Source organism: Grammomys surdaster, unplaced genomic scaffold, assembly GCF_004785775.1.
Source record: "Grammomys surdaster isolate TR1022 unplaced genomic scaffold, NIH_TR_1.0 126313, whole genome shotgun sequence".
NCBI lineage: Eukaryota > Metazoa > Chordata > Mammalia > Rodentia > Muridae > Grammomys > Grammomys surdaster.
Window position 1 is genome coordinate 5,897,475 of NW_021621113.1, and position 26,103 is coordinate 5,923,577.

Sequence of the window (26,103 nt, forward strand, 5' to 3'; positions counted from 1 at the left end):
GCTCTCTTTCCCCAGGCCAGAGGGGGGGGGGATTTCCTGGCTCTCACTGGACCTTGGTTTTAAAGAGGTTATACTGGGGGGTGAGGGATATCAGGTTGGGGAGAGTTTAGGGAGGGAGAGATCCCCAAGAGACACTGTGGTTAAGGACTCTCCACAGCTTCTTTAAAACTAGTGTGTGGCTGTGGTCTGATGTGAGCTGATTGTTGCGAAAAGCAGCTACCCAAAGGCAGGGCCTTATCTCCACCGCCCAGAGCGGCAGGGTATAAGTGACAGGCAGAAGATCCTTGGCAAATCTGGTGACAGCAGTGGAAGGCAACAGACTGTGTGAATTTGGGCCAAATTATTCTGACCTGGCTCTGGGTTTTCCTACCTGGAAGATGAGTGGGGAGTGGGGGAGCCTTTTGGGATGGCCAAAACCCCATCTATATCCCACTCTAGCGACTACAGGAACAGGTCCCTTCTGGGGATCTTTGGGAAGGATCTGGGGTTCAGGGACAGCGCTGGGAGAGCCCATCCACAGTAACCTTGAAAGGCGGGAAGTGGGAGCCAGTGGACCTTGGATCTGGGGGCCCCTCCCGGCTTTGGGCAGCTGGCTTCGGGCTGAGGCGTAACTGCGACTTCTCTGGCTGCCTCCTCCTCCTCCTCCGCAGCCACCAAAATAAGAGAAGTCCGAGGCGGCTTCCTCCTGCCTGCCCAGAGTAGGTAGTAGGGACAGAGCGAGTAGCACCTCACGGTCCCCCCACATCGCCTCTCCTGGTTGCTGGAAGTTAGGGTTGGCTTGCCCCAGATCTGGTCACCGGCAGCTGGCTCCCCTGAGACCAGGTAGGCGGCCAAACCTTGTGGGGGCTGGTAGGGCAGATGTTGCCCCGCCCCCGTCTGTCACCCTGGAGGGAAGATTTGGAGGTAACCCTGAACTCTGAGAGCTGAGCAAGCTGAGAGCAGGAGACTGGGGTGGGGACCCCATCCAGGAAGGGAAGTAAGAAGGAAAACTAAGGAAAGCTGGACAAGATTCATTTAAAAACCTGGGAGAAGGCCGAGGCAGTATGGCGAAGGCAGACCAAAAGTTCCCCCTAAAAGTCTAAATGGGGAAAGGGAGGGAACTTGTGTCGTAAATTTGATAAAAATTAGGAAGAGGGCTGAAAGGATGCAAGGCACTGTGGGGTCCCCGAAAAGCGTCTAGGGAGAACACTGGAAGGCTTTGAGGGGGAGAAAAGGGAAGAAGCTGAGGGGACTGTGAGAAGGGTAGTCGTAGGTGGGGAAACTGGAAGGGTCGGGAGGGGATACTGAGGGAATCGGTTCCCGAGAAGGGGTCTAAGCGAGTGATTTCTGCAAAAAATGCGGAGTCTACAGTGCAATTCTGGGGTCTCAGAGGCCCGTTATCTGGATTCCGCAGAGGGAAGCGGGGAGTTTGCAGACCCCCCAGGTCCTCTTGCTGCATCACTGGGGCAGCGGGTTCCGGATGCCCTGGAGATTCCTTCCAGGTGCTGGAGGCGTGGGTCTGGGTTTCCTGGGGAAGACCTCACCCTGGGCTACCAGATCTCCCTAGGTGCCTTTCCCTATCCGCGGTGGCGGTCAAGGTCTGTGTCCCCTTCGGGATCCGGGAATTGCTGGCAGCCCCGACGGAAATCCTGCTTTTGACCGCCAATACCCGCAGGGGCTGTTTCCATGGGAACACAGGGCAATGAGGCCAGTTGGCTCTGGGCCGCTGCGGGCTCAAGGCTGGCAGCCACCTTTGGTCTCCGCCTTCGTCCCCATTTTTGGTCCTTGGTCCGGGTATGTTGCACAACGGAGGGAGTGGGAGGGCGCTGCTTGGTGTTCTGGGATCTGCTGTCTCAGAGACCTGGTCTCCTGACAAGAATGGGCCTTTAATTGCTATGCAGACCTCAAGGAGAGTTAGGTTTCTCTGGATTTTTGCTTTCCTCATTGGAACTTTGGGGGAGAAACTAGCTCTCCCCATACCTAGTGGCGCATGCCTATAGTAATCCCTGCACTCAGAAAACGGAGGTAGGGAGATTGTCACGAGTTTGAGACCACCATGAGCTACATAAGCAGAAAGATAGGTGGGGTGAGGTAAACAGAATGGAAGGGGATGGGGAGGGGAGGAGAGAGGAGACTGGAAGAACAGGCAGATGAATCTCTATCAGATCCAGGCCAGTTTGCTTTACACAGTGAGTTCTTTGCCTTCTCAAAAGGTGGAGGACGAGAAAGCTTCCTTGACAGGGGCTCTGAGAATCAGCATACAGTTGGCATCTACTAAATGTCTTGTTTAGTAGAGCCCATTCCGAGGAGGTCAGCAGGGCTCAGATCTGTACCCCACTCTCCACACCAGGTGGGCACCCTATAAGCAAGCCTGTTGTGGTCTAGAACTTGACGCTGTGAGCATCCTTCCATTTGTGGTGGGCAGGTGGACGGATTGGGTTAACTAGAGGGGCAGAAGTTCATAGCATGTAGATATGTCAGAGGAGGTAGCCAAACTGAGGGAGGGGGAGAGAGAGAGAGAGAGAGAGAGAGAGAGAGAGAGAGAGAGAGAGAGAGGAAGAAATGGTGGATGGGGCTCCTGCCTTCATCTGCTCCTGGTCCCCAGCAGGCTTGAAGCTGTGAATGAGATTGTGTGAGCGAGCGTGCTCCCCAGTGTGCTGTGGGCTTGAAGTGAACGTGTTCACGCCTGGGTGCTTATGTGTGGTTATTCCGGATCTGCTCTGAAGCTCCCCGAGACTGAAGTGACAAGGGAAGTGACCAGTCCTGGCAGGCTGAGAAAGGGACAGGGACGGCAGAGCTGAGTGACCAGCCAAGTCCCTTCCATAAAGCACATTGGGCAGGCCGATGGTGAAGAAGGCAGGATGCTCCATCCAACTCTCTCAGGACGAAGGGATCATCACACTGTGGCATCTACACTCTTTGTCCCTCATCTGCCACTCATGGCTGGAACCCTAAGTCCCAGGCTAGGTAACCAGATTCTTGTTTTAAAGGGTGATGAGTAATTTCCTGAGATATATAGAACCATTTTTTTCTTTTCTTTCTTTTTCTCTTTCTTCTTTGAGACAGGGTCTCACTATATAGCCTTGAGCTCACAGAGGCCCACCTCAGCCTTTACTTCCTGGGTGCTGAGATTAAAGGCTTGGACCACCACAGACAGCAGGTTGCATTCTCTCTCTCTCTCTCTCTCTCTCTCTCTCTCTCTCTCTCTCTCTCTCTGCCTCTCTGCTTCTCTGTCTCTATCTGTCTGTCTGTCTGTCTGTCTCTGTCTGTGTCTCTTTCTGTCTGTTTTTTGTTTGTTTGTTTGTTTTTGGTATATACACACACACACACACACACACACACACAAGATTTCTTTGTGTAGCCTTGGCTACCCTGGAACTCTGTAGACCAAGCTGGTCTCGAACTCACAGAGATCTACTTGCCTCTGCCTCCTGAGTGTTGGTACTAAAGGCATCCACTACCACCACCATTACCTGGCTCTTTCTTTCTTTTTAAGACCAGGTCTCGTTGTGTAACTCCGGCTACCCCAGAATTCATTGTATAGACCAGGATGGTCTCGAATTCACAAAGATCCACTTGCCTCTGCCTCCTGAGTGCTGGGATTTAAGGTTCAGACTGCTGTGCTGAGCCTGGCAGATCCACTTTTACCAATAACTAGTGGGGGAAACTCAGTTGACACCTTGAGGACCATGTTGGGGAAAGAGCTAGGATAGTGTCAAGATGGTGTCAGGACTGGACCAGTTGTGGGTCTCAAGAAAGGACAGTGTAAAGTTAACAAGATGTGAGAGCCTTGCTGAGGGAGATGGGGGCCTGTGGAGTATCAGTGCTCAGGGAAAGACAGTGGAGGATCTTGAAAGCCCCCAGTCAGAGCTCTGAGTGTCGTGAGGGATGGCAATGCCCTCATACCTTAGACTCCTGCTTGCCCCTTCAGCCCAGGACTGTCCCTGCCCCAAGCTCTGAGGGGAAACCGGAACTCTTGCAGGAGGTGGTTTCCTGCCACTGCCCAGTCTTAGTTCCTTTTTGGTGAGGTTGTCCGGGTTTACTGGGTTTGCTCATGCCTCCCACCTTGTCTGGGAACTTCTCTTTCTCCCCTGCCCTGCCCAACCCTGCGCCTCTGTCTACCTCGGCCTCAGGAAGTCCTTTGAGGAGAGAACAAAGGACACGAATTTGACTGGGTATCCACCCACCATGCTCAAGGACAGACGGGGATCTGACGCAAGGAGCTTCAGGGAGATCTGTCTCCCTAACTCTCTGAGAGATAGATAGACTGACTTGCCCAGTGTCTCAAGCCAGTTGTCACACAGAGACAGACTTTGAACCTAACCCTGTCTCCAGTTCTTCCTCATACTTGGAGGTCAGGCTGGGGAGGTCAGGATATCTCAAGTCTTACCTCATCAAATAGGAAATAGGACTCTTGAGAAAGAGTGAGAAGACTGGGGCTCTTGTGTCCAGGAACACAGGTATGTGGGAGGCAGGCTCCCTGTTGGGTGTTCAGCTGCCATAAGACAGATTCAGTTGGCCATTGACCGTGTGGGAAGAATGACATTTACCAGTCAGGGACAGCATGATCCTACCCAGGCTTTGGAGAGTCCAGCCACAATGCCAGGATCAGAAGTGTGGACTGAGTCTCACAGTCATCTGAATCTTCTGTGACCTCTCAGGGAAGTCGCTTTTCTGATATATGCAAGAAGGCGGGTGGACCAAGTGCCCCTGGGGGCCTCTTTGCAGCTGTGGCTCTCAGCCCCTCTTGGCCGCTGCCAGTGAACTAGAGCTTCTTATGAAATCCTCACAGCTGCTCTGCCCAGAGGGCACAGGTGAGAAACCGGATGTTCCGATGTGTTGTCCTTCATCCAAGGCTACAGCCTCCTGAAGAACAGAGGTGGGGAGGTGGGGTTGAGCACTTAATCCCTGTGGCGCAAAGATCACAAATTGAAGGGGAGGGTTACACAGAGAGATCCTGTATGCCCTGAAGGGGCGGGGGAGGGAAGGAAGAAGGACAAGAGGGAAGAAGAGACAGGGTGGGGGTGGGGGAGGGGGCGATGATTATCACACAGGAGCAGATACTAAACAGGGGCAGATACTGAAGTGGGCTGTTTTGTGGTCCAGAGTTAGCCCTTAGCTGTGATATCCATAATCTGATTTCAACCTTGATAGGGCTCTTTAATTGACTTCTTTCTTTTTCCTTTTTTTTTTTTTCTGTGTTTGTTTTGAGATAAAGTTTCTCTGTCTCTGTGTAGCTCTGGCCCTCCTGGAACTTGCTCTGTAGACCTGGCTGGTCTCAGACTCCCAGATCTGCCTGCCTCTGCCTCCTGAGTGCTGGGACTAAAGGTGTGTGTCATCAGCCCGCAGCTGAATTGATTCCTTTCAGTCAGACTTATTTGGGGCTGGGGTTCAGCTCTGTGGTGGAGAAGATGGCCACCAGGTACCAAGTCCTAGGCTGAAACCCTAGCACCAGAGCAAACTAATACCACATTCATAAACAAACCGACGCTTCTGAGTGGCACAGAATGCTGCTGCTGCTCTCTTTCTGACTTTAGCAAGCAGCTAAAGTTCACTGCCACCTAGGAGAGACAGAAGGGCTATCGACCTGTGCCATCCTTCATCCACGATGGCTCAGCGGTTAATGCCAACAAGCCTGATAACTTGAGTTTGATCCCTGGAACACATATGGTGGAAGGGGAGAACCAACTCCCACAAGTTGTTCCCTGACCTACAAACGCGCGCGCGCACACACACACACACACACAGAGAGAGAGAGAGAGAGAGAGAGAGAGGAAGAAGAAGAAAAGGGAGAGAGAACAGATCGTGTCATATTGCTCTGGATTTAGAATCTGATTATAAAGGGCTGGCACACGGTGGGGACTCAAAGAGGCACGTGATCATGCTTCTGGCTTCTGCAGAGATTGCAAAGTAGAACAGTGCGCAAGGTGCCCACACTGGTCGGTATTGTTTCGCTTCCCAAGTTACTTAAGATCACCATACCTCAGTGTCCTAATCCAGTAAGGGTTAAAACTAAAACCTGCCCCAGGAGGTCACTAAAGAGACCACGTGTAGAAATTTCTTGGCATGATGCCAGTCACTGTGTAAATGTTTAATAAATTAACACATTTTCACTAATAGTTACCACCACCCAGGCTTCTGGAGAGTGCAATGACTCCCTAGGGAGTCAGAACTTGGTATCAAGGCATAGAGGAGGAGGGAGAGAGACTTTTCATGAAGATGCTTGACTGGACAGAACAGGCTCCCACTACCCAGCTCCTTCTACCCAGCTCTGATCTCTTCATCTAGGCCAGTCTCTCCCTCCCCACCCCACCACCGTGTGTACATACATGTACATGTCATGAGTGGATATGGGTGTGTGTGTACATGCATGTGGAGGGATGCTGTACAGTCGGCAATGCAGATGTCTTCCCAAATCCCTTCATATTTTTATTTAAAAAAATTTAAAGGTTTATTTATCTATTTATTATATGTATATGAGTATACCATCATTGTCTTGTCTTCAGATATAACAGAAGAAGGCACTGGATCCCATTACAGATGGTTGTGAGCCACCATGTGGTTGCTGGGAATTGAACTCAGGACCTCTGGAAGAGTAGTCAGTGCTCTTAACCACTGAGCCTAGGGCCTTGGGCATGGTGGGCAAGCACTCCATAGCATCAGCTCTGGATTCTGTGGCACCAAGTCTTAAATGTGCTATGCCCCTGCCTCATGTACACGAATGCTAGAATTTTGGGGGCGCACCACTACGCTGGTCTTCTGGTACTCTTCAACTGGAATGTTGTCTCTTGGTCTCTGGCTGGGGTTCTCTCTGGCAGCGAGGTGCTGGCTCTCTGACATTGACTCAGGGGAGCTCATTCTCTTCCCTTCCCGGGCCCAGCCATCAGGAAGTTGCTCCAGTAGCTCTAAATCAGCCACAGTGGGAATATTTACACCATGAAAATTAGCAAATGCTACAAAATGGGAGCTTGGGGTTTTTTGTTGTTGTGGTTCCTTTCTCCCTATCCCCTGAAAAATCAGTTTATGAACAAACCACCCCGTCTTCCATCTTCCTCTCTTCCTCTTCACAGCTCCCTAGCTGCCTGTGTCTTTCACTGTTTCTCTATATTTCTCAGTCTTTGCCTCTTTTTTCTCCCCATCTTTCCATTGGTTCATGTGGTCACATCCAGTGTGGTTCTTCCCTGCACTGGGTCTCAAACACATCCGCTGTCACCATGCCTGAGTCCTTCAGTATACTCATACCGGAAAGCCAGGTCCACTTAGGGCCACAGACCCCTCAAAGTCTGGGCGTGACAGAGCCCTGAGGCCTGTCCAAATTTGCCCGCTGGTTACACTGTCACCCCGACAGTACTCCAGCTCAGCCCACAGAGCTTCTCTTTGAATGTTCCTCTTTCACTGGCAGACAGATTACCGGGGCTCCCTTGTGAGGGATATGCCCTAGCAATATACACTTGGGTATTACTAAAGTGGCAACATTGTGTCTACTGAGGGCTCCTGGGCTGTGTAAGTTTGTATCCTATAGAGGAGCGCTCTGGGTAGGGCTGGGTTTCCAGGGGAGTGCTGCATTCATCCCAGTTGGTCATACCCAGGCAGTATATTTGCATATGATTTCAGGAATGGCTTCAACTCTTTCTCATCGATAAGCAATGCAGGGAAATAGTTCAGATTCTAGTCCCAAATGATGGGATTCCTCACATGCGTGACCTTAGGCAAATAGCTAAACATCTCCGCGATTCAGTTGCTTCCTCAATAATAATACTTAAAACTGGGTTGGTAGGGAGAATGAAATGACATAGTACAGGCAAAGTGTTTAAAGTGGCCTGTAGATACCCAGGAAGGGGCTACCATTTTTAACTTATTTTCTTGTGGAGAGGTCCCATGGTGTGTGTATGTACATGTATAATGTGCATGCGCACATGTGTGCAATGGATGAAGGCTGTAGGTTGGTGTTTGTAAGATACAGTCATAGATGCATGTCTTTGGAGATCAGTATGGATGACTTTTTTTTTTTTTTTTTTTTTTTGGTTTTTTCGAGACAGGGTTTCTCTGTGTAGCCCTGGCTGTCTTGGAACTCACTCTGTAGACCAGGCTAGCCTCGAACTTCTCGAACTCAGAAATCCGCCTGCCTCTGCCTCCCAAGTGCTGGGATTAAAGACGTGCGCCACCACCGCCTGGCCAGTATGGATGACGTTTGAGAGTCTTTATGACCTGTGTGTGGCTGAGAAATTACGTAATGTCTGAGGTGCGGTACGGGAGAACTGAGTAGCTTGTGAACATAGGCTCTGAGGCCTATGTTTGTGTTTTGGTGAGAGGAGTTTTGCTCTCACCTGTAGCCCTTGCTTGCTTATTACCCAATCTCTCCTCTCCTCTTCTCTGAACCCTCTTCAGCTAGGCCCTGGTGTGTGTGTGGGTGTCTCTCCCTTCCACATCCTCCTCCATCTCCCTCCCCTACCTGAACAGCCTAGAAGGCTGGGCCCTTTCAGACGTGCTGGCTCTTCACTCCCTGGGGTGGGGGTTGGGGGATCTTGAGGTGAGCATCTCAATAAGGCTGAGTGAGGAGAAACTGGTTTGGACCGGCCTCTTGTCACAGCCTGCCTCACCACTCACCACATGCATGTTAACTTGTCACCTCAACACCTCAACACACAGATGATGGCTTTGGTAAAAGGGTGAGAGAAGCCAGGGTGTAGCCTGGGACTCTGGGGTGACTGGACCAGACACCAGCAACTAGACCTATTCGATCCAGGAAGAAAGGTTTCCTGGAAGAGGTGAGTATGTTGGTGAGAGAGAGGGTGAACTGGATGGGGGCTGTGACCTTCAGGCCCTCTGTGAGGGACCCTGCCTGGCTGTCCCTGGACTAGCCCCACCCTACAACATTAGACATTGTTACATCTTAGGAAACCAGGCTTCTCCCCAGGCAGTTCCTCCTCTGAGTGTTGCAATGAGGGAGTTTTTCCGGCAGGGGGTGGGGTAGGGTGAGGACCCCTTGCTTAATGACCTTCTTGTGGACTTGCTTACAGGGCATAGCTGCTGGGGAAAGTTTGGCTTGTTCCCAGATCTCTTCAGCAGACTATAGTGGCTCCAGCTTCTGTCTTGGGCCTCTGCCTAACCCTGGTCTGTAGGAGACTGTCACTTTCATCCTGCCACCAGAGATCAGCAGGTCTGCCGGGATGGGCCCAAGATGAGGGCGGAGACAGGGTTCCAGAATCAAGCTCATTTTTAGGAGATTCTGACTGACTAAGGTTCTGGTAGCACAGCTTGGTAGTGCTCTGGTGTGAAAGAAGAGCCTGAGAACAACACTGAGCGTGTGAGCGCGCCAACCTGAGAAGCAGCCAAGTATACACATACATATTTGTGTGGACACATGGACACAGATGTCTAGGTACAGATGTGTGTGTGCTGTTGTACATCAGAGCTCATCCGAGAGCTCTGTGCAGTGACAAGGTCACAAGGGCAAAGGCACTCAGTCTGGCGTCCGCTGTGATGCTGCGTGGCTGTGCCCGCATGTGTCTTCTTGCCACATCTCAGGTGGGACCGAGTGTGCAAGAGCTGGCACAGCTGGTGTGTCCTATGTGTGGATGGATATGCAAATGTTCCAGCAGTGATGGGAGAAAAAAAAGAAGAGAGAAGTCAGGATGGGCCAGAGCTCAGGCCTTCTGGCTTCCTGAAGAGGGTAGGATCTGGGCAGCTGGCTGGCAGAAATACTGACAAGGCCTGCTTTATCTTTCCCGCTGTTCTGTCTCACCCTCAGGTTTCCGCCACCTTCCAGGGACCATGCATCAGTCCTACTGACCCAGGAGTGGGGGCCTGTGGGGTGAGTAGGGTGGGAAGTGCACTGAAGTTTTCAGGGTCAGAAAACAGGGTAGGGTGGCCTTTCTGGGCCCCACAAAGCCTGCCTTACAGCCCCCTCCTCCTACAAGGGCCCTGTTGCTAGGAAACGGATAGAGGAGCCAGAATGAGGCAGCTTGAGAGGCTGGAGGCTGGACTCATGACAGGAAATGGCCTTGATCCCCCTCTGCAGGGAATCTCCAGGTGCAAGCACTCTGGCCTGGAACATTCACAAACACAGGCAGCTTTGCAGATGTGTATTACAAGACACACACACACATGCACACAGAGACAGGCACATACCTTTTCACACAGAGCTGTGTACAGTCATGGACACACACACACACAACCGCACACGGACACACATGCGCACACATTCACAGATGCACACATAATTACTTGCCCACCATATGTATATAAACAGACATACACATGACCAAATACATGCACAGACATGAATATATTTTTGTTTTTGAGATGAGGTCTTATGTATCTAAGGCTCACCTGAAACTTGATATGTAGCTCAGAATGGCTTTGAATTTCTGATCTTCCTGCTTCCCTCTCCTGAGGGCTGGGATTACAGGACCATACTACCAGGCTGAGTTTATGTAGTTCTGAGGGTCGAATACTCATGTATGCTAGCCGAGCACTCTACCAACTGAGCTTCCTTTCAAGGCCAGCACATTCTTCTACACACAGAGACATTCCTCAAGAACTACACACACACACCAATCATATGTCTAGAGACACATAAATACACACGGGGGAGAAGGAATACCATAAAGGACTCACAGAAACCCAGTATATCAAAGCAACAGGGGTCAAAGTACATGAACTGAGCCTAAGACTGGAGAGATGGTTAAGAGCATTGGCTGCTTTTTCACAGATCCAGGTTCAATCCTCAGTACCCACACAATGGCTCAAATTGTCTGTAACTAGTTCCGGGGGGGTCCAAAGCCATCTTCTGGCTTCCCTGAGCACCAGAGATAAGCATTTTACATAGAGATACATGGAGGCAAAATACCCAATTCACGTAAAATAAAATAATTAAAAATAAATAAACAAACAAACCAAATAAGGAGTGGTGGTAGCACACACTGTTAATCTCAACACTTGGGAGGCAGAATCAGGCAGAGTTTTATCAATTCAAGGCCAGTCAACTCTACAAGGCGAGTTCTAGACTAGCCAGACATATACAATTTATGATGAGACCCTGTCTGGAAAAACAAAAGTGCATCAGCCATTAGAAGGTGAAAGCAGAGTGATCAGGACATCAGGGTTGCTTGGCTACAGAGTGAGTTTGCAGCCAGCCTGAACTACAGACCCTGTAGCTCATCATCAATAAAGAGGACATAAGCAACACAGCAACATCCCGATGCAGAAATCTATCCGAGCTGATGCCCTAGAGGCAGGGAAAAGCATGGGAAAGCCACACACTTTCTCCAAACAAGAACACAGCTAGGCAGGCGGCAGGACAGAGGTGTCCCTTACTTAGAAAGACCCCAATTTGGGCCAGAGAGTGGAAGCTCCATGCTTGTGTGAATTTATGTACACATACACACCTGCATGCTTAGATGGTACAGCAGCCAGGGACCCTGAATTATGAGGCCTGTCCCCCTTCTGCAGCAGGGCACCTGGGATGGGCTGTGTGTTCTGCAAGAAGTTGGAGCCTGCATCCAAGGAGGATGTGGGCCTGGAAGGGGACTTCCGGAGCCAAGGGGCTGAAGAACGCTATTACCCTGACCCCACTCAAGGCCAGTCTTCGTCCAGCTTTCCTCAGCCCACCAGCCCTGCTTTCCTTAATGTTGGCAACATGAGAAGCATCTCAGGTGGGTCTCTAGGGTTCTGGGGGAAAACAAAGGAAAGGGAAGACTGAGACTTGTCCTTAGAAGCCTCTAGGATGATACAGCCCCCCTATTCTCTAGCTCAAAGTAGCTAAGCCCATGTGTGTAAATCTACACACATGGAGCCCAGTTTGGGTCTTTTTCTGTTCTTGGGACTCCAGTGATAATTGCGAGTAGCAAAGAGAATTCTTCCATGTGGAAGAATGAGGCAGAACATCATGAGTTTCAGGGCGTTCTCTCTCTCTCTCTCTCTCTCTCTCTCTCTCTCTGTATGTCTCTGTCTGCCTGTCTCTGTCTCTCTGTCTCTGTCTCTTTCTGTCTCTGTCTGCCTGTCTCTGTCTCTCTGTCTCTGTCTCTTTCTGTCTCTGTCTGTCTCTGTCTCTCTCTCCCTGTGTCTGTCTGTCTGCCTCTCTCTCTCTCTCTCTCTCTCTCTCTCTCTCTCTCTCTCTCTGTGTGTGTGTGTGTGTGTGTGTCTGCCTGTCTCTGTCTCTCTGTCTCTGTATGTGTATGTGTCTGTCTGCCTGACTCTGTCTCTGTCTCTTTGTCTATGTCCCTCTGTCTGTTTCTGTCTGTCTGTCTGTCTGTCTCTGTGTGTATATGTGTGTGTCTGTCTGTCTCTCTGTTTTTCTCTCTTATACATACAAACACACACACACACATTTCTTACACGTTACTTCAGAAGGTGAGATGACTTCTTGGTGGGGAAGCAACTTAGTCACTTTCCAGGGCAAGAGGGACATGAGGCTATTTGTCCTGGACCTAGAGGGACAAGCTATGAAACCCAAATCAGAAACCCCACCTGTCCCTGAACTTCTTCAGGAACACTGTAGAGGCAGGGAGGTCAGTGCCTGTCTGGGGAGCTGGAAGCGGAGTGCAGCTTCCTTTGGTTCCCCTCTCTAAATCCTACTCTGCTGAGCAACCCTGACTCTGCAGGGACCGGAGTGACCATTTTCATCGCCCTGTATGACTATGAGGCCAGGACAGGGGATGACCTCACCTTCACCAAAGGCGAGAAGTTCCACATCCTGAACAATTCGTAAGTGACAGGGCTACCCCACTGAGGACGTGGCCTGGGCTGGGAGCAAGTTCCAGAGAGGACAAAATTCTGATCCCGGCTGGAAAGCCCCAGCCTGATGGGGACATATAAGCCAATAAAGCTCCTGGATGAGGCCTGGGAGCACAGCTCACGGGTGGAGAACCGGGCTAGCATGTGGGCCTTGAGTTCCATCCAAAGCCCGGAAAAGAAGTGTTGATAACAAGGAAGCCCTGAGTGATTGCAGGAAGAGGGAAGACTGAGACACCACCAGAATACTAAACCTGGTCCCCCAGGGTAGCTGTGATTGAGGAAGGCTTCCTAGAGGTTTGTAAGTTGAGACAGAAAAATACGCAGACAGTGGAAGAAGAGGTGAGAGAAGCGGGAATAAGACTAAACAAGGGTTTCTAGAGAGCACCAAGGGTCGCGCGTGCATACATCATAACAAATGACATCATAACAAATGACATCACAACAAATGAGACGCAGGGCTGGGCAGGTGGCTCAGGATGGGGAAGGGTGCCTGCCACCAAGACTGACCACGGGATGCAACCCCTAGACTACCCACTACACAGTGAAAGGGGAAAATTCATTCCTTTTCACACACATGCACACTAAAAACTAACAATTTAAAAAAGAAGAAGAAGCAGCAGCCTGGTGGGTGGTGGTGTGCATGTCTTTAACCCCAGCACTCAGTGGGGGGCGAGGGCAGAGGCAGGTGGATCTCTGTGAGTTCAAGACCAGCCTGGTCTACAGAGTGAGTTCCTGGACAGCCAGGGTTACGTAGAGAAACCATGACTTGAAAAACAAACAAAAGAATAGAAAGTAGAAGCTGGAGATGGAGACAGGTTGGAATCCGTGGACATTTAAAACTGTGTCATTAAGCCTGAATTTTATCCCTGAAGGACATCTGTAGCCTCTGGGAATTTCCAGTGGGGAGGGAACCTAGTCAGCATCCACAGCATCTGGTCAGAGAAGAACAAGAGGAACAAGCCTGGGAATCCTCAAACACACTCCTTTTTCAGGGAAAACAGCTAGGGCACCCACAAGGCTGGGAGACAGGCAAAGAGAAGCCCTTGGAGTGGGGAGGGGATCGAAGGTGAGGTTTGGCCAGGACATCCTCCAGCTAATGTGGCCCAGGCTAGACCCCAAGTGCTGCTGATTGCCCCTGTGTTCTGTGACTACAGGGAGTATGACTGGTGGGAGGCTCGCTCCCTGAGTTCCGGACACACCGGCTATGTTCCCAGCAACTATGTGGCTCCTGTGGACTCCATCCAGGCTGAAGAGTGAGTATGACTGGGGCCAGCCCTGTGGGGAAAACCCTGATGTTAAACTTCCAAGGCTATCTCTTAGGAAACTACGAGGCCCACTCTGAGCCCCCTCCTCACACACATGTTATAAGAAGATGGTAAGGATGGAAGTAACCGCAGATAACACAGCAGGTGCTGCGGTCTGTAACTGAGGACTTTCTGTGTGGTCCAGAGAGAAACTCTACCGTTCTGTTTTACAAATGAGGAAGCTGGCCAGGGGTAGAGGTGCTGATCTTTAATTCTAGCACTTGCAAGGGAGAGGCAGCTGCATCTCTCTGAGTCTGAGGTTAGCCAAGTCTGCATAGTGAGTGCCAGGTCAGCCACGCAGTGAGACTTTGTTTTAAAAAATAAAACATCAAATGAGGAAGCTGAAGTACAGAAAAAGTGAATATTCTGCCCAGGTTTTTCTAGCTAGTAATGAATAGAGCTGGTGTGTGAACCCAGCTAGACATATACCATGTGCCAGCCAGTATACACCTTGCCTATCGGTAACAGTAACATTATGGCAAAAATCTGTGTGTGTGTGTGTCTGTCTGTCTGTCTGTCTGTCTGTCTTAGCAGAGACAGTGTAGATTTATAAAGGAAAAGTATGTAAGAATTCCTGAGAGTGGGAGGTGTGGCCAGGGATTACTACCCATGGGCTTTCCACTGAACCATCTCTCCAGCTCTCAAGGTTATCCTTGACGTAGTGAGTTTTAGGCCAGCCTGTAAAAAAATGAGATTCTGTCTCAAACAAAACAAAACAAAACTAATAGCTCACAAAAATGAAGCAAAACAGGGTCAGAGAGATGGCTCTGGGGGCTGGAGAGATGGCTCAGTGGTTAAGAGCACTGTCTGCTCTTCCAGAGGACCTGAGTTCAATTCCGAGCAACCACTTGGTGGCTCACAGCCATCTGTAATGGGATCTGATGCCCTCTTCTGGTGTGTATGAAGACAGTGACAGTGTACTTGCATACATAAAATAAATATTAAAAAAAGAAGATAGCTCTAAAGTTAAGACCACTGGTCCCAGATTCAATTTCCAGAGCCCCCATGGTGGCTCACATCTGTAACTCCAGTCCCTCTTCTGGCCTCTGCAGGCACCAGGCATGCATGTGATGCATAGACATACATGCAGGCAAGACACTAAAACAACGGCTACTGGAACTGGGGGTGTTGTTCAGTGGCAGAGTGCATATTTACCGTAAGAAAGGCTTGCAAGGGAACAATTCTTGGAGTTCATTTTGTTCCGTAGACAGAGAGGGGCTGCAGTGCAGTTTAACATGAGTAAGGTCCTAGATTCCATCTTCAGTTCCCTCCTCCCAAAAAAGCTATCTTCACTCTGTATCCCATACACTTATGAGGGAAAAAAAAAATGACAGGAGAGACTTTGAAGAACTGGCCTGGGCACGTGTCTCAGTTAGGGACTCTATTGCTGCAGAGAAACACCATGACCAAGAAGTGTCTTGGGGAGGAAAGGATTTATTCCTATTACACTTCCACACTGCTGTTCATCACCAAAGGAAGTCAGGACAGGAAATCAAACAGGGCAGGAACCTGGAGGCAGGAGCTAATACAGAGGTCATAAGGAGGTGCTGCTTACTGGCTTGCTTGTCCCACTTTCTTTTTTTTTTTTTTTTTTTGGTTTTTCGAGACAGGGTTTCTCTGTGTAGCCCTGGCTGTCCTGGAACTCACTCTGTAGACCAGGCTAGCCTCGAACTCTCAAACTCAGAAATCTACCTGCCTCTGCCTCCCAAGTGCTGGGATTAAAGGTGTGCGCCACCACCGCCCAGCTTGTCCCACTTTCTTATAGAACCCAGGACCACCAGCCCAGAGATGGTCCTACCCACCATGGGCAGGGCCCTTCCACATTGATCACTAATTGAGAAAATGCCTTACAGCTAGATCTCATGGAGGCATTTCCTCAACAGAGGTGCTTTTCTCTCTGATGACTCAACTTGATGTCTAGCTTGCATCAAGTTGACTCAAAACCAGCCAGTACAGTGGCATAGTAGCATCGGGCCTGTAATTCCAGCATTTGTAGTGAATTTGAGAGTAGTCTGGGCTACATGAGACTCTATATCTCCAAAACTAGAGTGAGAGTCCTCAGGACTCAGACTCTGGGAAGTGAGAAGAACTGGATAATCCCAGTATCTTTGGAAGAAGCAAGTTAGGTGTGGTGTCAGTTGATAAAATGGGGGCACAGGAGCAGGTGGAGGTATATGGGTTCTGGGTGGGGGGATTGTTGTTTTGTGGTTTGTAGAAAGGGACACTACAAGTGAAGGAAGTTGCCAGAAGCTAGACCAGGCTGCCCTGTGCATGAGAGGTCCTGGGCCATGCCACTTCATCATCCCAGAGGAAGGGGCACCTGTTTCTAATTGTCCCTGAGACTCTATCATTGTTCCCTGTAACTCTGGCAGATGGCACTGGTGCTGGTAGGGACTGGGCCTCATCTGAGTAGAGATGGTACTTAGAGCTGCCTAGTAGGAGGAAGGAGGAAGAGAGAGCAAGATACGGTGGTCCTAGGATTTGACTCTGGGGATGACCTTGGAGAAGAAAGAGCAGTTAGAGAAGTGAGGAAAGCAGACCAGGCCAGTGCAGCACATCCAAGGCCGGAGGAGGGTTTTCTGAAAACAGGAGAGGGGGGATTTGAGGCTGCCTTCATCCTTGGCAAGGAGGTGACCCTCATAAGGCACCTTTGTCACATGGGATGTAAAAATGGGCTTGACAGCAGAGTCCAGGAAGGAGGGAGTTAGTGGAAGGGGAGGAAGTATTGTCTCAAGAGGGGAAAATGTGGTTCTAAGTGAAAGGCTGAGAAGCCAGGGCCAAACATGCAGAAGATGGCTTAGCGGGTAAAGTTACTTGCTGTCAGGCCTGGTCACTTGAGTTTGATCTCCAGAACCCACAGGGTGAAAGGAGAGAGCCAGCATCCATGGATTGTTTTCCGACCTCCACTTCTTTATTATAATATGTATGTGCATGTGCACACACAAAATGAATACAGAAGATGCAATAATTGGTTGGGTTTTTTTTTGTGGAAAAAGAAAAAAGTAGGGGACTGTAGAGATGGCTCAGTGGTTAAGAGCACTCGTGGCTCTTCCAGGGGACCAGGGTTCAATTCCTAGCACCCACAGGGAGACTCATAACCCTCGTTAACTACCGTTCTAAGGACTCTGATGCCCTCTTCCAGCCCCCGTAGACATTTGAACACACATGCATGTGCAGTAATTACAAAGAAATAAATCTCTAAAATACAACAATGTTGGACTCAGAACTTCTTCCCTCTAGGAAAGAGGAAGGTATGTGTTTAGGGATTGAAGGATGGACAGGTTCAGGGGGCTGTTTATAGGGTGAGATGGGGTTTCTAGAGCAGGACATGGGCAAGTCCAGAGCATAAGAGAATTGAGGCCAGGTTGTGGAGAATGGCAGAAAGCATGAAGTATGACAGAGGGGAGGGGTGGCGGTGGTCAGGGGGTTTGGATCAGCTGTGCCCACAGCCTGGGCAGCATGCTGATGTCTAAAGTCCCCCATGTGGAGTCCTGGGTGAGAGCCCAGGCCTGAGAGGAGACAGTTTGGGTTCCTGTTTTGGATCACAGTGTGGCCTCAGGCAAGCTGCTTAACCAGTAGGTAGTTGGTTCAATTCCTCATCTGTCTTATGAGTTTAAACATGGCACCTCCCTCTGAATATTATAACGGAGTCTATTTATGTACAGGGCTATCATCTACCACAAAGGAAGTGCCCAGTCTATTAAGCCTTGGTTTTTATTTTGAAGCAAGGTCTTGCAATGTAGCACAGGCTACCTCACACTTACAGTCTCATCCTCCTAGGTGCTGACTTACTCTACTGATCCTTAAGGAAATTTTTGGCTTTTTTGAGACAGGTTTTCTTTGTGTAGCTCTGGCTGTCCTAGAACTAGTTCTGTAGACAAGGCTGGCCTTGAACTCAGAGATCCTCCTTCCTCTGCCTCCAGAGTACTGGTGTCAAAGGTGTGCACCACTGCACCGGGGTTGAAGGAGGACCTTGAAAAACTTTGGCAATGTGTCTGGTATAGCCCTTCAATCCTTTCTCCTCCTTGCTGCCTGCCTTCCTCGGCTCTCCATTCTCCAAGGCCGCCTTCTGTCTCCCAGATTTGCCTGGCACTCAGGTATGGACTGAGCATGCCCAAGTTCCCAGGTGTCTTCACCTCCCTTGATTTGAAAACTGTGTTCCTTTCTATCGAGCCCACGAGGCGCAATTTAGTGATCAGATAACAACAGAGTCTTCCACAGTGCATGTGGTCACATCTGTTCCCTCCAATCCACCGAGTACACACACAGTTTGCTTGGGGCTACAGTTGTCTCAGCCAGCATCAAACAGGAACAAATTTGGGGCTAGGGCGGGGCAGGGGCCAGAAGGATTGCCTAGGGTGGTTGGAGAGAATTAGGACAAGTGAGGACATTAGACTGTTCGAATCAGCTAGGCTGGTGGGTTAGTCTGCTCCCCTCTGAGTCTTGAGTTCTTTGTCTGTAAAATGAGTAATGAAGAGGTCTAGTGAAATGGATCAAGGGCCCTGGTGGTACCTGAAAAGGTCACTGATGCCTGACTTCTACCAGTTTTTGTTGGTTGGTTGGTTGGTTTGGTATAAGGTCTTACAATGTAGCTTGACTGATTTGGAACATCTGCCTGCCTGTGCTTCCCAAGTGCTGGGATTAAAGGCATACATACCACTGACTTTAATGGTTCTTTTTTTTCTTTTCTTTTCTTTTCAGTTTTTCAGAGACAGAGTTTCTCTGGCTGTCTTAGAACTCGTTCTGTAGACCAGGCTAGCCTTGAACTCACAGAGATCCACCTGTCTCTGCCTCCTGATTGCTGGGATTATATCACCACACCAGGAAGATTCTAACAATTTTAATTCAAGAGACATCATTGGCTAGAAAAGAGAATCCTGGTCTTTCTTAGGCATGAACCATGTTTGCCAGACACTTTTTCATTCCCCTTCTCTGGGATCCTTATACTCAAGTCATGAAACAGATTACAGTAGTCCATTTGTCAGATGAGGAAACTGAGGCTTGGTTTGTGCGGTGACTTCCCAGGAAGATAAACTGTCGTTTAAAGAGAATGTGCCTGGCCGGGCAGTGGTGACGCACACCTTTAATCCCAGCACTCGGGAGGCAGAGGCAGGCGGATTTCTGAGTTCGAGGCCAGCCTGGTCTAAAGAGTGAGTTCCAGGACAGCCAGGGCTACACAGAGAAACCCTGTCTTGAAAAACCAAAAATTAAAAAAATAATAAATAAATAAATAAATAAATAAAAATAAAAAATAAAAAAAATTAAAAAAAAATAAAGAGAATGTGCCTGATTCTGTCTGCTTTTCCTAACAGGTGGTACTTTGGAAAGATCAGTAGAAAGGATGCAGAAAGGCAACTTCTCTCCTCTGGCAACCCTCAGGGAGCCTTTCTCATTCGGGAAAGTGAGACCACCAAAGGTGGGTTGGTATGCCATGCCACCAGCCATTAAGGGCAGTGGGATGGTGCTTGGGTCAGGGCCAAGTGGAAGGGCAGAGCTAAGATGGACTCTGGGAATTGCCTTTGGGACCTCTTCCTGATCTAAGTCTGAGGGAGAAAAAGAGTAAATGACCCTTTCCCCCCAGGTGCCTACTCCCTGTCCATCCGTGACTGGGACCAGAACAGAGGCGACCACATAAAGCATTATAAGATCCGAAAGCTGGACACTGGTGGCTACTACATCACCACACGGGCCCAATTCGAATCCGTGCAGGACCTGGTGCGGCACTACATGGGTGAGCTACTCACTGTGACCATGTTGTCCTGATGGGGAGACTGAGGCCTGGAGAACAAACTGATCTCCTAAAGAAGTAGTGGCTAGGCCAAGTATGTGCGTCCCCAGGCTAGGATCCCGCTCTGTGTGGATTCTGAGGACACAGAGGCATGACAAAGTAATGCCTCCTAATGGTCTTGCTTCCAGACCTAAGCCTGTGGGAACTTTTGAAAAATTTACATTTTATTTATTTTGGGGGAGGGGCTCACCAGTGTCAGGGGACAACTTGTGGAAGTTGATTCTCTCCTTCAGTCAAGTGGGTCCTGGGGATAAAACTCAGGTTGTTGGGGTTGCCAGCAGATGCCTTCTTTACCTGCTGAGCAAAGTCTTGCTGGCTTCCGTCTATGGAAACTTTGTGGGGCCTTTGTTTTCTCTCTCTCTCTCTCTCTCTCTCTCTCTCTCTCTCTCTCTCTCTCTCTCTCTCTCATTGTGTGTGTGTGTGTGTGTGTGTGTGTGTGTACCATGTGTGGAAATCAGAGGACAACTTACAGAAATAAGTCCTTTGCTTCTACCATATAGGTCCCAGAGACCAAACCTGAGTGGTTAGGCGTGCTGCTGTCTGGCTCCTTTACCTGCTGAGCCACCTTGCTGGCCTTATTGTACTTCCTAGGCAGAGTCCTCATTAGAGGCTTTAAGCCAGCAATTCTCAACTCTCCTAATGCTATGACCCTTTAATACAGTCCCTCATGGTGACCCACAACCATAAAATTATTTCATTGCTACTTCATAACAGTAATTTTGCTACTGTTATGAATTGTAATGTGAATATCTGATATGCAGGATTTATCTAAGCAGTGGGTTGCAGAAGCTGACCAGAACTTTGAGGAGAACCTCTGGCTGTTGTGTGCTACTTGGACGTCAGGGACAAGGTTGAAGGCAGGGTCCCTTGGACAGTTGAGGTCATTGCCCAGGCAGTGACAGCAAACAAGCAGCAGACAATGATTCTGAAGCTGAGCAGGAGGCAGCAGGGACCTGGCCAGACAGAGGCCTGGTTGTGGGGTTAAGCAATTATGGTCCATCCAGAGTAAAACCCAAGCATGGAAGCCAGGCAACTTCATTGCCTAACGTTCTTGGCTTGACTGGTTAGGCCCAGGATGAGGTCCATGGCAGGAATGGGCTCATGTCCACAGTTTTGCCTCAGAACCTTACCTCTGTTTTTCCCTGTCAGAACTGGTCCTTGTAAGGGTAAGGCTTGGCTGGAGGCTGCCTTCTAGGAACAGCCATAAAGTTCCCACAGGGATTATCTCTTTTGTGTACTAGCCTTCCTTAGGTACCAACAAGTTGCCCTACTCAGAGGACTGAATTGTCTTCTTTCCTGGCTGTGAGCTCAAATATGAACGTTGTTTTTTTTTTTTTCCTTCAGTTTTTTTAAGACAGGGTTTCTCTCTGTAGCCCTGGCTGCCCTGGAATTTGCTCTGTAGACCAGGCTGGCCTCTGCCTCCTGGGTACTGAGATTAAAGTTGTATTCCACCACTGCCTGGCTTCCTTCCTTCCTTCCTTCCTTCCTTCCTTCCTTCCTTCCTTCCTTCCTTCTTTCTTTCTTTCTTTCTTTCTTTCTTTCTTTCTTTCTTTCTTTCCCTTTTAATCCTGGCTTGTGAAGACAAACTGTAAACTATTTTAATTTCTCTGGATCTGTTTGTTTGTTTGTTTTAGACCCTATAGCCTAGGCTAGCACCAAACTCCTTCCTCTTTCCTCAGCCTACCGAGTGCTGGAATTACCAGCAAGAGCCACCATATTCCACTAGGGCCTGGCTATTTATAGCAGCTAAGCTTGATGTCTGATGCTAGGCTGTCATAGAATTTCGGAGAGTGTCCAATACTTTCCATCTGTGACCTCCTTCCGTCTGTCCTTCCTCCAGAAGTGAATGATGGTCTGTGCTACTTGCTCACGGCACCCTGTACCACCATGAAGCCCCAGACCCTAGGCCTGGCCAAGGATGCCTGGGAGATTGACCGTAGCTCCATAACTCTTGAACGCAGGCTGGGCACCGGCTGCTTTGGAGACGTGTGGCTGGGTAGGAGATGGGGCGTGGGGTGGAGGATGCTGGGGGGGTGTGTGTCTAGGGTTTGGGAAAAGGGACAGGATTTTCTGGGAGCCAGTCTTGACTGAATATGCGGCCACCGAGCAGGCACGTGGAACTGCAGCACAAAGGTGGCAGTGAAGACGTTGAAGCCGGGCACCATGTCCCCAAAGGCCTTCCTGGAGGAAGCACAGATCATGAAGCTGCTGAGGCACGACAAGCTGGTGCAGCTGTACGCGGTGGTGTCAGAGGAACCCATTTATATAGTGACAGAGTTCATGTGCTACGGTGAGGGAGGCAGGGTAGGAGGCGGGGTTTGGATGGGTGGGACCGCGGCTATCACCTGCAAAGGGGCTAGAAACTGTATAGTTCCAGAGAAAGGGAAGGGGCCGGCTAGGGGGCGGGGACTGTTGCGGGGGCGGGCCCTCCTCTTGCTAGAAGGTGCTTAGACAACTAGTGGATCCTTTCGAGTTTACCAGGGCAAGCTCTGGAATGGAGAGAGGACTTGGAGAGGAGTCTAAGTGGTCGTGTTCAGGGATTCGGAGGTGGAGACAGAGCAGGAAGGTTGATCTAGGTGAAAGAACCGGAAGAGAGGGAGGCAGAGTGAGGCTAGATTAACTGGATAAGGGCAAGGCCAGTGTAGACAAGGCTTGTTGGGAGTAAGGGCTTGCTGCTGATTTTCTGGCTGCTCCTTCCTAGGTAGCTTGCTGGATTTCCTAAAAAACCGAGAGGGTCAGAACTTGATGCTGCCCCATCTAGTGGATATGGCTGCCCAGGTACGCTGAACCAGCAGGCTTCATCTCCCAGATCTCTCTCCTATTGTCTTTCCATAAACCCGTATCCCTTCATCCACTAAAACTGCAGCCTAGCCCACCTTATGAGCTCTGAGACCTGAGGCAGGAAGACGCTGTTGAGTCTCCCCATGTGCTCTGGACAGCGGTGGGGAGGGGGTGGGATGTCCACTGGGACAATGGAGTTTTCAGGAGACTCTCACATACCCTTCAGGTGTAATTATGGTGTTGTGAGCCCATGCTAGCGCCTGTCTCTCACTCCCCCCCCCCCCCGCCTCCCTCCTAGGTAGCTGAGGGCATGGCCTACATGGAGCGCATGAACTATATCCACCGAGACCTGAGAGCAGCCAACATCCTGGTGGGAGAGCATCTGATATGCAAGATCGCTGACTTCGGGCTGGCACGCCTCATAGAGGATGATGAGTACAATCCCCAACAAGGTGAACGGCCTCTCCCTACCTCCCTAGAGATCAAAAACTCTAAGAGTTTGCCATGCACCCCACACAGTAGGAAACCCTTCCCCATCCCTGATGATCCCAGACACCCCCAATCCCGACGTGAATCATATGCAAGTTTCCCCTGCAAACACTAGCTACCCACACATCTTGAGTTACCTATGAGATGCCATTTCTGATCTATAAAATGAAAATACTTAGTCCACAGTAAGAAAATAAGTATTTACCAGCTACTGAGTAAGTACCAGACACGGCTAAGTCTCTAAGTCTTAAGCAGATTTAAACAGACTAACTTTAAGTTTTAAACAGAAGACAGTAGAGTATAATAACACCAGATCTGTAGCCAGAATGCCCAGTATGGATCCCAGCCCCTCGCTGGTTGTGCTAGCTGGGCAGAGAACTTATTCGCCATCTTCTTTTCCTAAATGAAGAGGGGAAGTCAATGTAGTGAGCTGATCTGTTGATTGACATACTGCCTAAGACAGTACCAGGGCCTGGGGCTAAAACCCAGATGGAGAATGCTTGCTTAGTGGAAAGGGGGACTGAATTTGCTCCCAGTGCCGTAAAACCCAAACCAAGACAAGTGAAACTGTGACCGGCTCTCAGTAAAGGCTACAGACATTCTAATACCTTATCTTGAGAAGCAAAACCACGTGTGGAAAGTGTCCAGCACTGTACTACGCACACAGTAGGCACTGACTTCATAAATAGCAGGTCTTGTGCACAGAGACCTCTATGCTTGAGGTCCCCAAGATATCCAATCCTAGAGCCCTCATTCTCTTAATCCAGCAGTTCCCAGGGACCCCCCACCCATTAACCTTACCTTCTTCCTCAATATCTCCAGGAACCAAGTTCCCCATCAAGTGGACAGCCCCAGAGGCTGCCCTCTTTGGCAGATTCACTGTCAAATCAGACGTGTGGTCTTTTGGGATTCTGCTTACTGAACTGATCACCAAGGGCAGAGTTCCTTACCCAGGTGAGCAGGGATTTGGGGGTGTGGTCATGGGGAAGGGCCTTCTCCACCCCTGCTCCTCCCACTGGCTGACAGAGTGCCACTCCTCAGGTATGTACAACCGGGAAGTGTTGGAACAGGTAGAACATGGCTACCACATGCCATGCCCTCCGGGATGCCCAGCATCCCTGTATGACGTCATGGAGCAAACCTGGCGTCTGGATCCAGAGGAGAGGCCCACCTTTGAGTACCTGCAGTCTTTCCTGGAAGACTATTTTACCTCCACGGAACCACAGTATCAGCCCGGAGACCAGACATAGCCTGATTGGGTATCAGTGACCCTCTGGGAGTATGTACTTGTCCTTGCCAATCGCCAATCCCCAGGGCACTCTGGTCCCAGTGCTCCAAGACTTGGAACCCTGTGGAATCCTAGCACATCAGAGAAGGTCTGAAGCTCTGAAGTCATTTTATAGAGGGTACAAATGGAGACTAGGGGTTCATCTCTTACCTTTCCTGACCCCAGGCGCTTTTTCTTCCCTTCCCACCCATGCCCCATCCAAAAATCTAGGATTCACTCACTCACTTCACAGATGAAGTAAATGGATGCTCAGAGCTCATCTCTCGAACACTCTGACCCCAGTACCATTTCCCCATCCCATCAGGCTTCCACATATTGTTAGTTTCTCTCTCCCATTTCCTAAAAATACTCATACTTTGTCTAGTTATTTATAAAATTGTATTTCTCTTCTGCCACTTATCCCTTATTCCTGATTTCCTACCTCCTGTTCCAGCGCAGACCCTAAGAACTTAATTCTTAGGCTTTCTTGGGTTTCTCTTCATTACAAAGGCAGGGAACGGAACGTCTTTGCTTGATTCCCTGCCTTCACACCGGATGCTCTGGTGCAGGCCTGGGTCTGAGGGAGAGAGCCCTTGGAGGGTCACCACCTCTCTGAGGGATGTGTATGTGTTTATTCATTATGTAAGAACAATGATGAGATACACATCTGGCTATGACAATTCCCTGAGCCATCTATGGAGAGGAGTGGTAATTCGCAGGAGGCTTTGGCTATTTGTGGGGAGGGCAGAGTAGGGTGATGAGCAGTTCCCTCTTACCTACTAAGTACTAGGTACCCAGTGCATGGAGTTTCAGGACACCCCTAAGTCCCACTGTTCACCTACATGTCAGTTTACCATGTGTTGAGAGACACAGAAAGCAGGTGATTCCAAATAGACAAATGTGGTTTTGAATCTGCGTACAGCTAATTCCTTGCCTGATTTCAGCCTGCTTCCCAGCCATCACAGGCACACTGGGACAGTCTTAGGCCTCCCACAGCAGAGGCATGGTGAAGAATACAACAAACCCTCTACAGCTGTCAGGTTCCTCAGAACACAGCAAGAGGATGAATAAAAGAGGCCTAGCTTATAGTACCTCACTGGAGAGCAGGTTAGGTTCTTCCTCATCCCAGGGAGCTTTTGGAGACCTTTGGAAGTATTTTTGTTATCGTGACTGGAAGTGCCTACTAGCTGGGATCAGAGATGGTAGACAACCTTTGATATACTTCTTGGGTCCTCCGTGAAGAAACTGGCAGCTAGCATTGCCTCTGTTTGGAAACCAGGAGAGCAGGAAATGTGGATTCCCACCTCTCCTGCCAGGAAGTGTTTATTGGCCCTCTGACTTATTGATGTGAGAGAAGAGAGGAGCCTGGGAGCTGGGAGTCACTGATGCACTAGGCAATTACTAAGAATTGACTCTGATGGGCCCTTCACTGAGCAGGACCCTGGGCATGTACAAATGAGTAAGAGCTATTCCTGTCCTGGAGGCTTCCCCTTGGGTGAAGAAATAATGAATAAATAAATAAACATATACTTACCTTTAAAGAAAAAAAAAAAAAAGAGGCACTGTCTCATATAACCCAGGCTGACCTTAAACTCTATACATCGCCAAGAATGACCTGGAACTCCCAATCCTCCTGCATCCACTTTCCAAATGCTGGGATTACAGTTGTGTCCTACTATGCCCAGTTTAATCTATTAAACTGCCTGGGACTCGACGGCACATACCTTTAGTCTCAGCACTAGGGAGGCAAGCAAGCA

At 49.6% G+C, this 26,103-nt stretch overlaps 1 protein-coding gene across 6 annotated transcripts in view; it reads left to right on the top strand.

The window, feature by feature from the left end:
* Positions 1–599: 599 nt before the first annotated feature.
* Positions 600–26,103, top strand: part of Fgr (FGR proto-oncogene, Src family tyrosine kinase) — a 32,172-nt gene continuing 6,668 nt past the window's right edge. The window contains exons 1-13 of one of the 6 annotated variants that reach the window (XM_028760014.1): positions 604–822; positions 9,731–9,793; positions 11,434–11,636; positions 12,585–12,687; positions 13,872–13,970; positions 19,334–19,437; positions 19,603–19,752; positions 21,650–21,805; positions 21,920–22,099; positions 22,511–22,587; positions 22,889–23,042; positions 23,902–24,033; positions 24,121–25,257. In XM_028760014.1, coding sequence (XP_028615847.1) covers positions 11,447–11,636; positions 12,585–12,687; positions 13,872–13,970; positions 19,334–19,437; positions 19,603–19,752; positions 21,650–21,805; positions 21,920–22,099; positions 22,511–22,587; positions 22,889–23,042; positions 23,902–24,033; positions 24,121–24,329 — 1,554 coding nt within the window. In that variant the 5' untranslated portion in view covers positions 604–822; positions 9,731–9,793; positions 11,434–11,446 and the 3' untranslated portion in view covers positions 24,330–25,257. Of the gene's footprint in view, positions 823–4,264; positions 4,794–8,182; positions 9,794–11,433; positions 11,637–12,584; positions 12,688–13,871; positions 13,971–19,333; positions 19,438–19,602; positions 19,753–21,649; positions 21,806–21,919; positions 22,100–22,510; positions 22,588–22,888; positions 23,043–23,901; positions 24,034–24,120; positions 25,258–26,103 lie in introns of those variants that run through there. The other 5 variants (XM_028760017.1, XM_028760016.1, XM_028760019.1 and 2 more) reach the window with 5 other exon arrangements.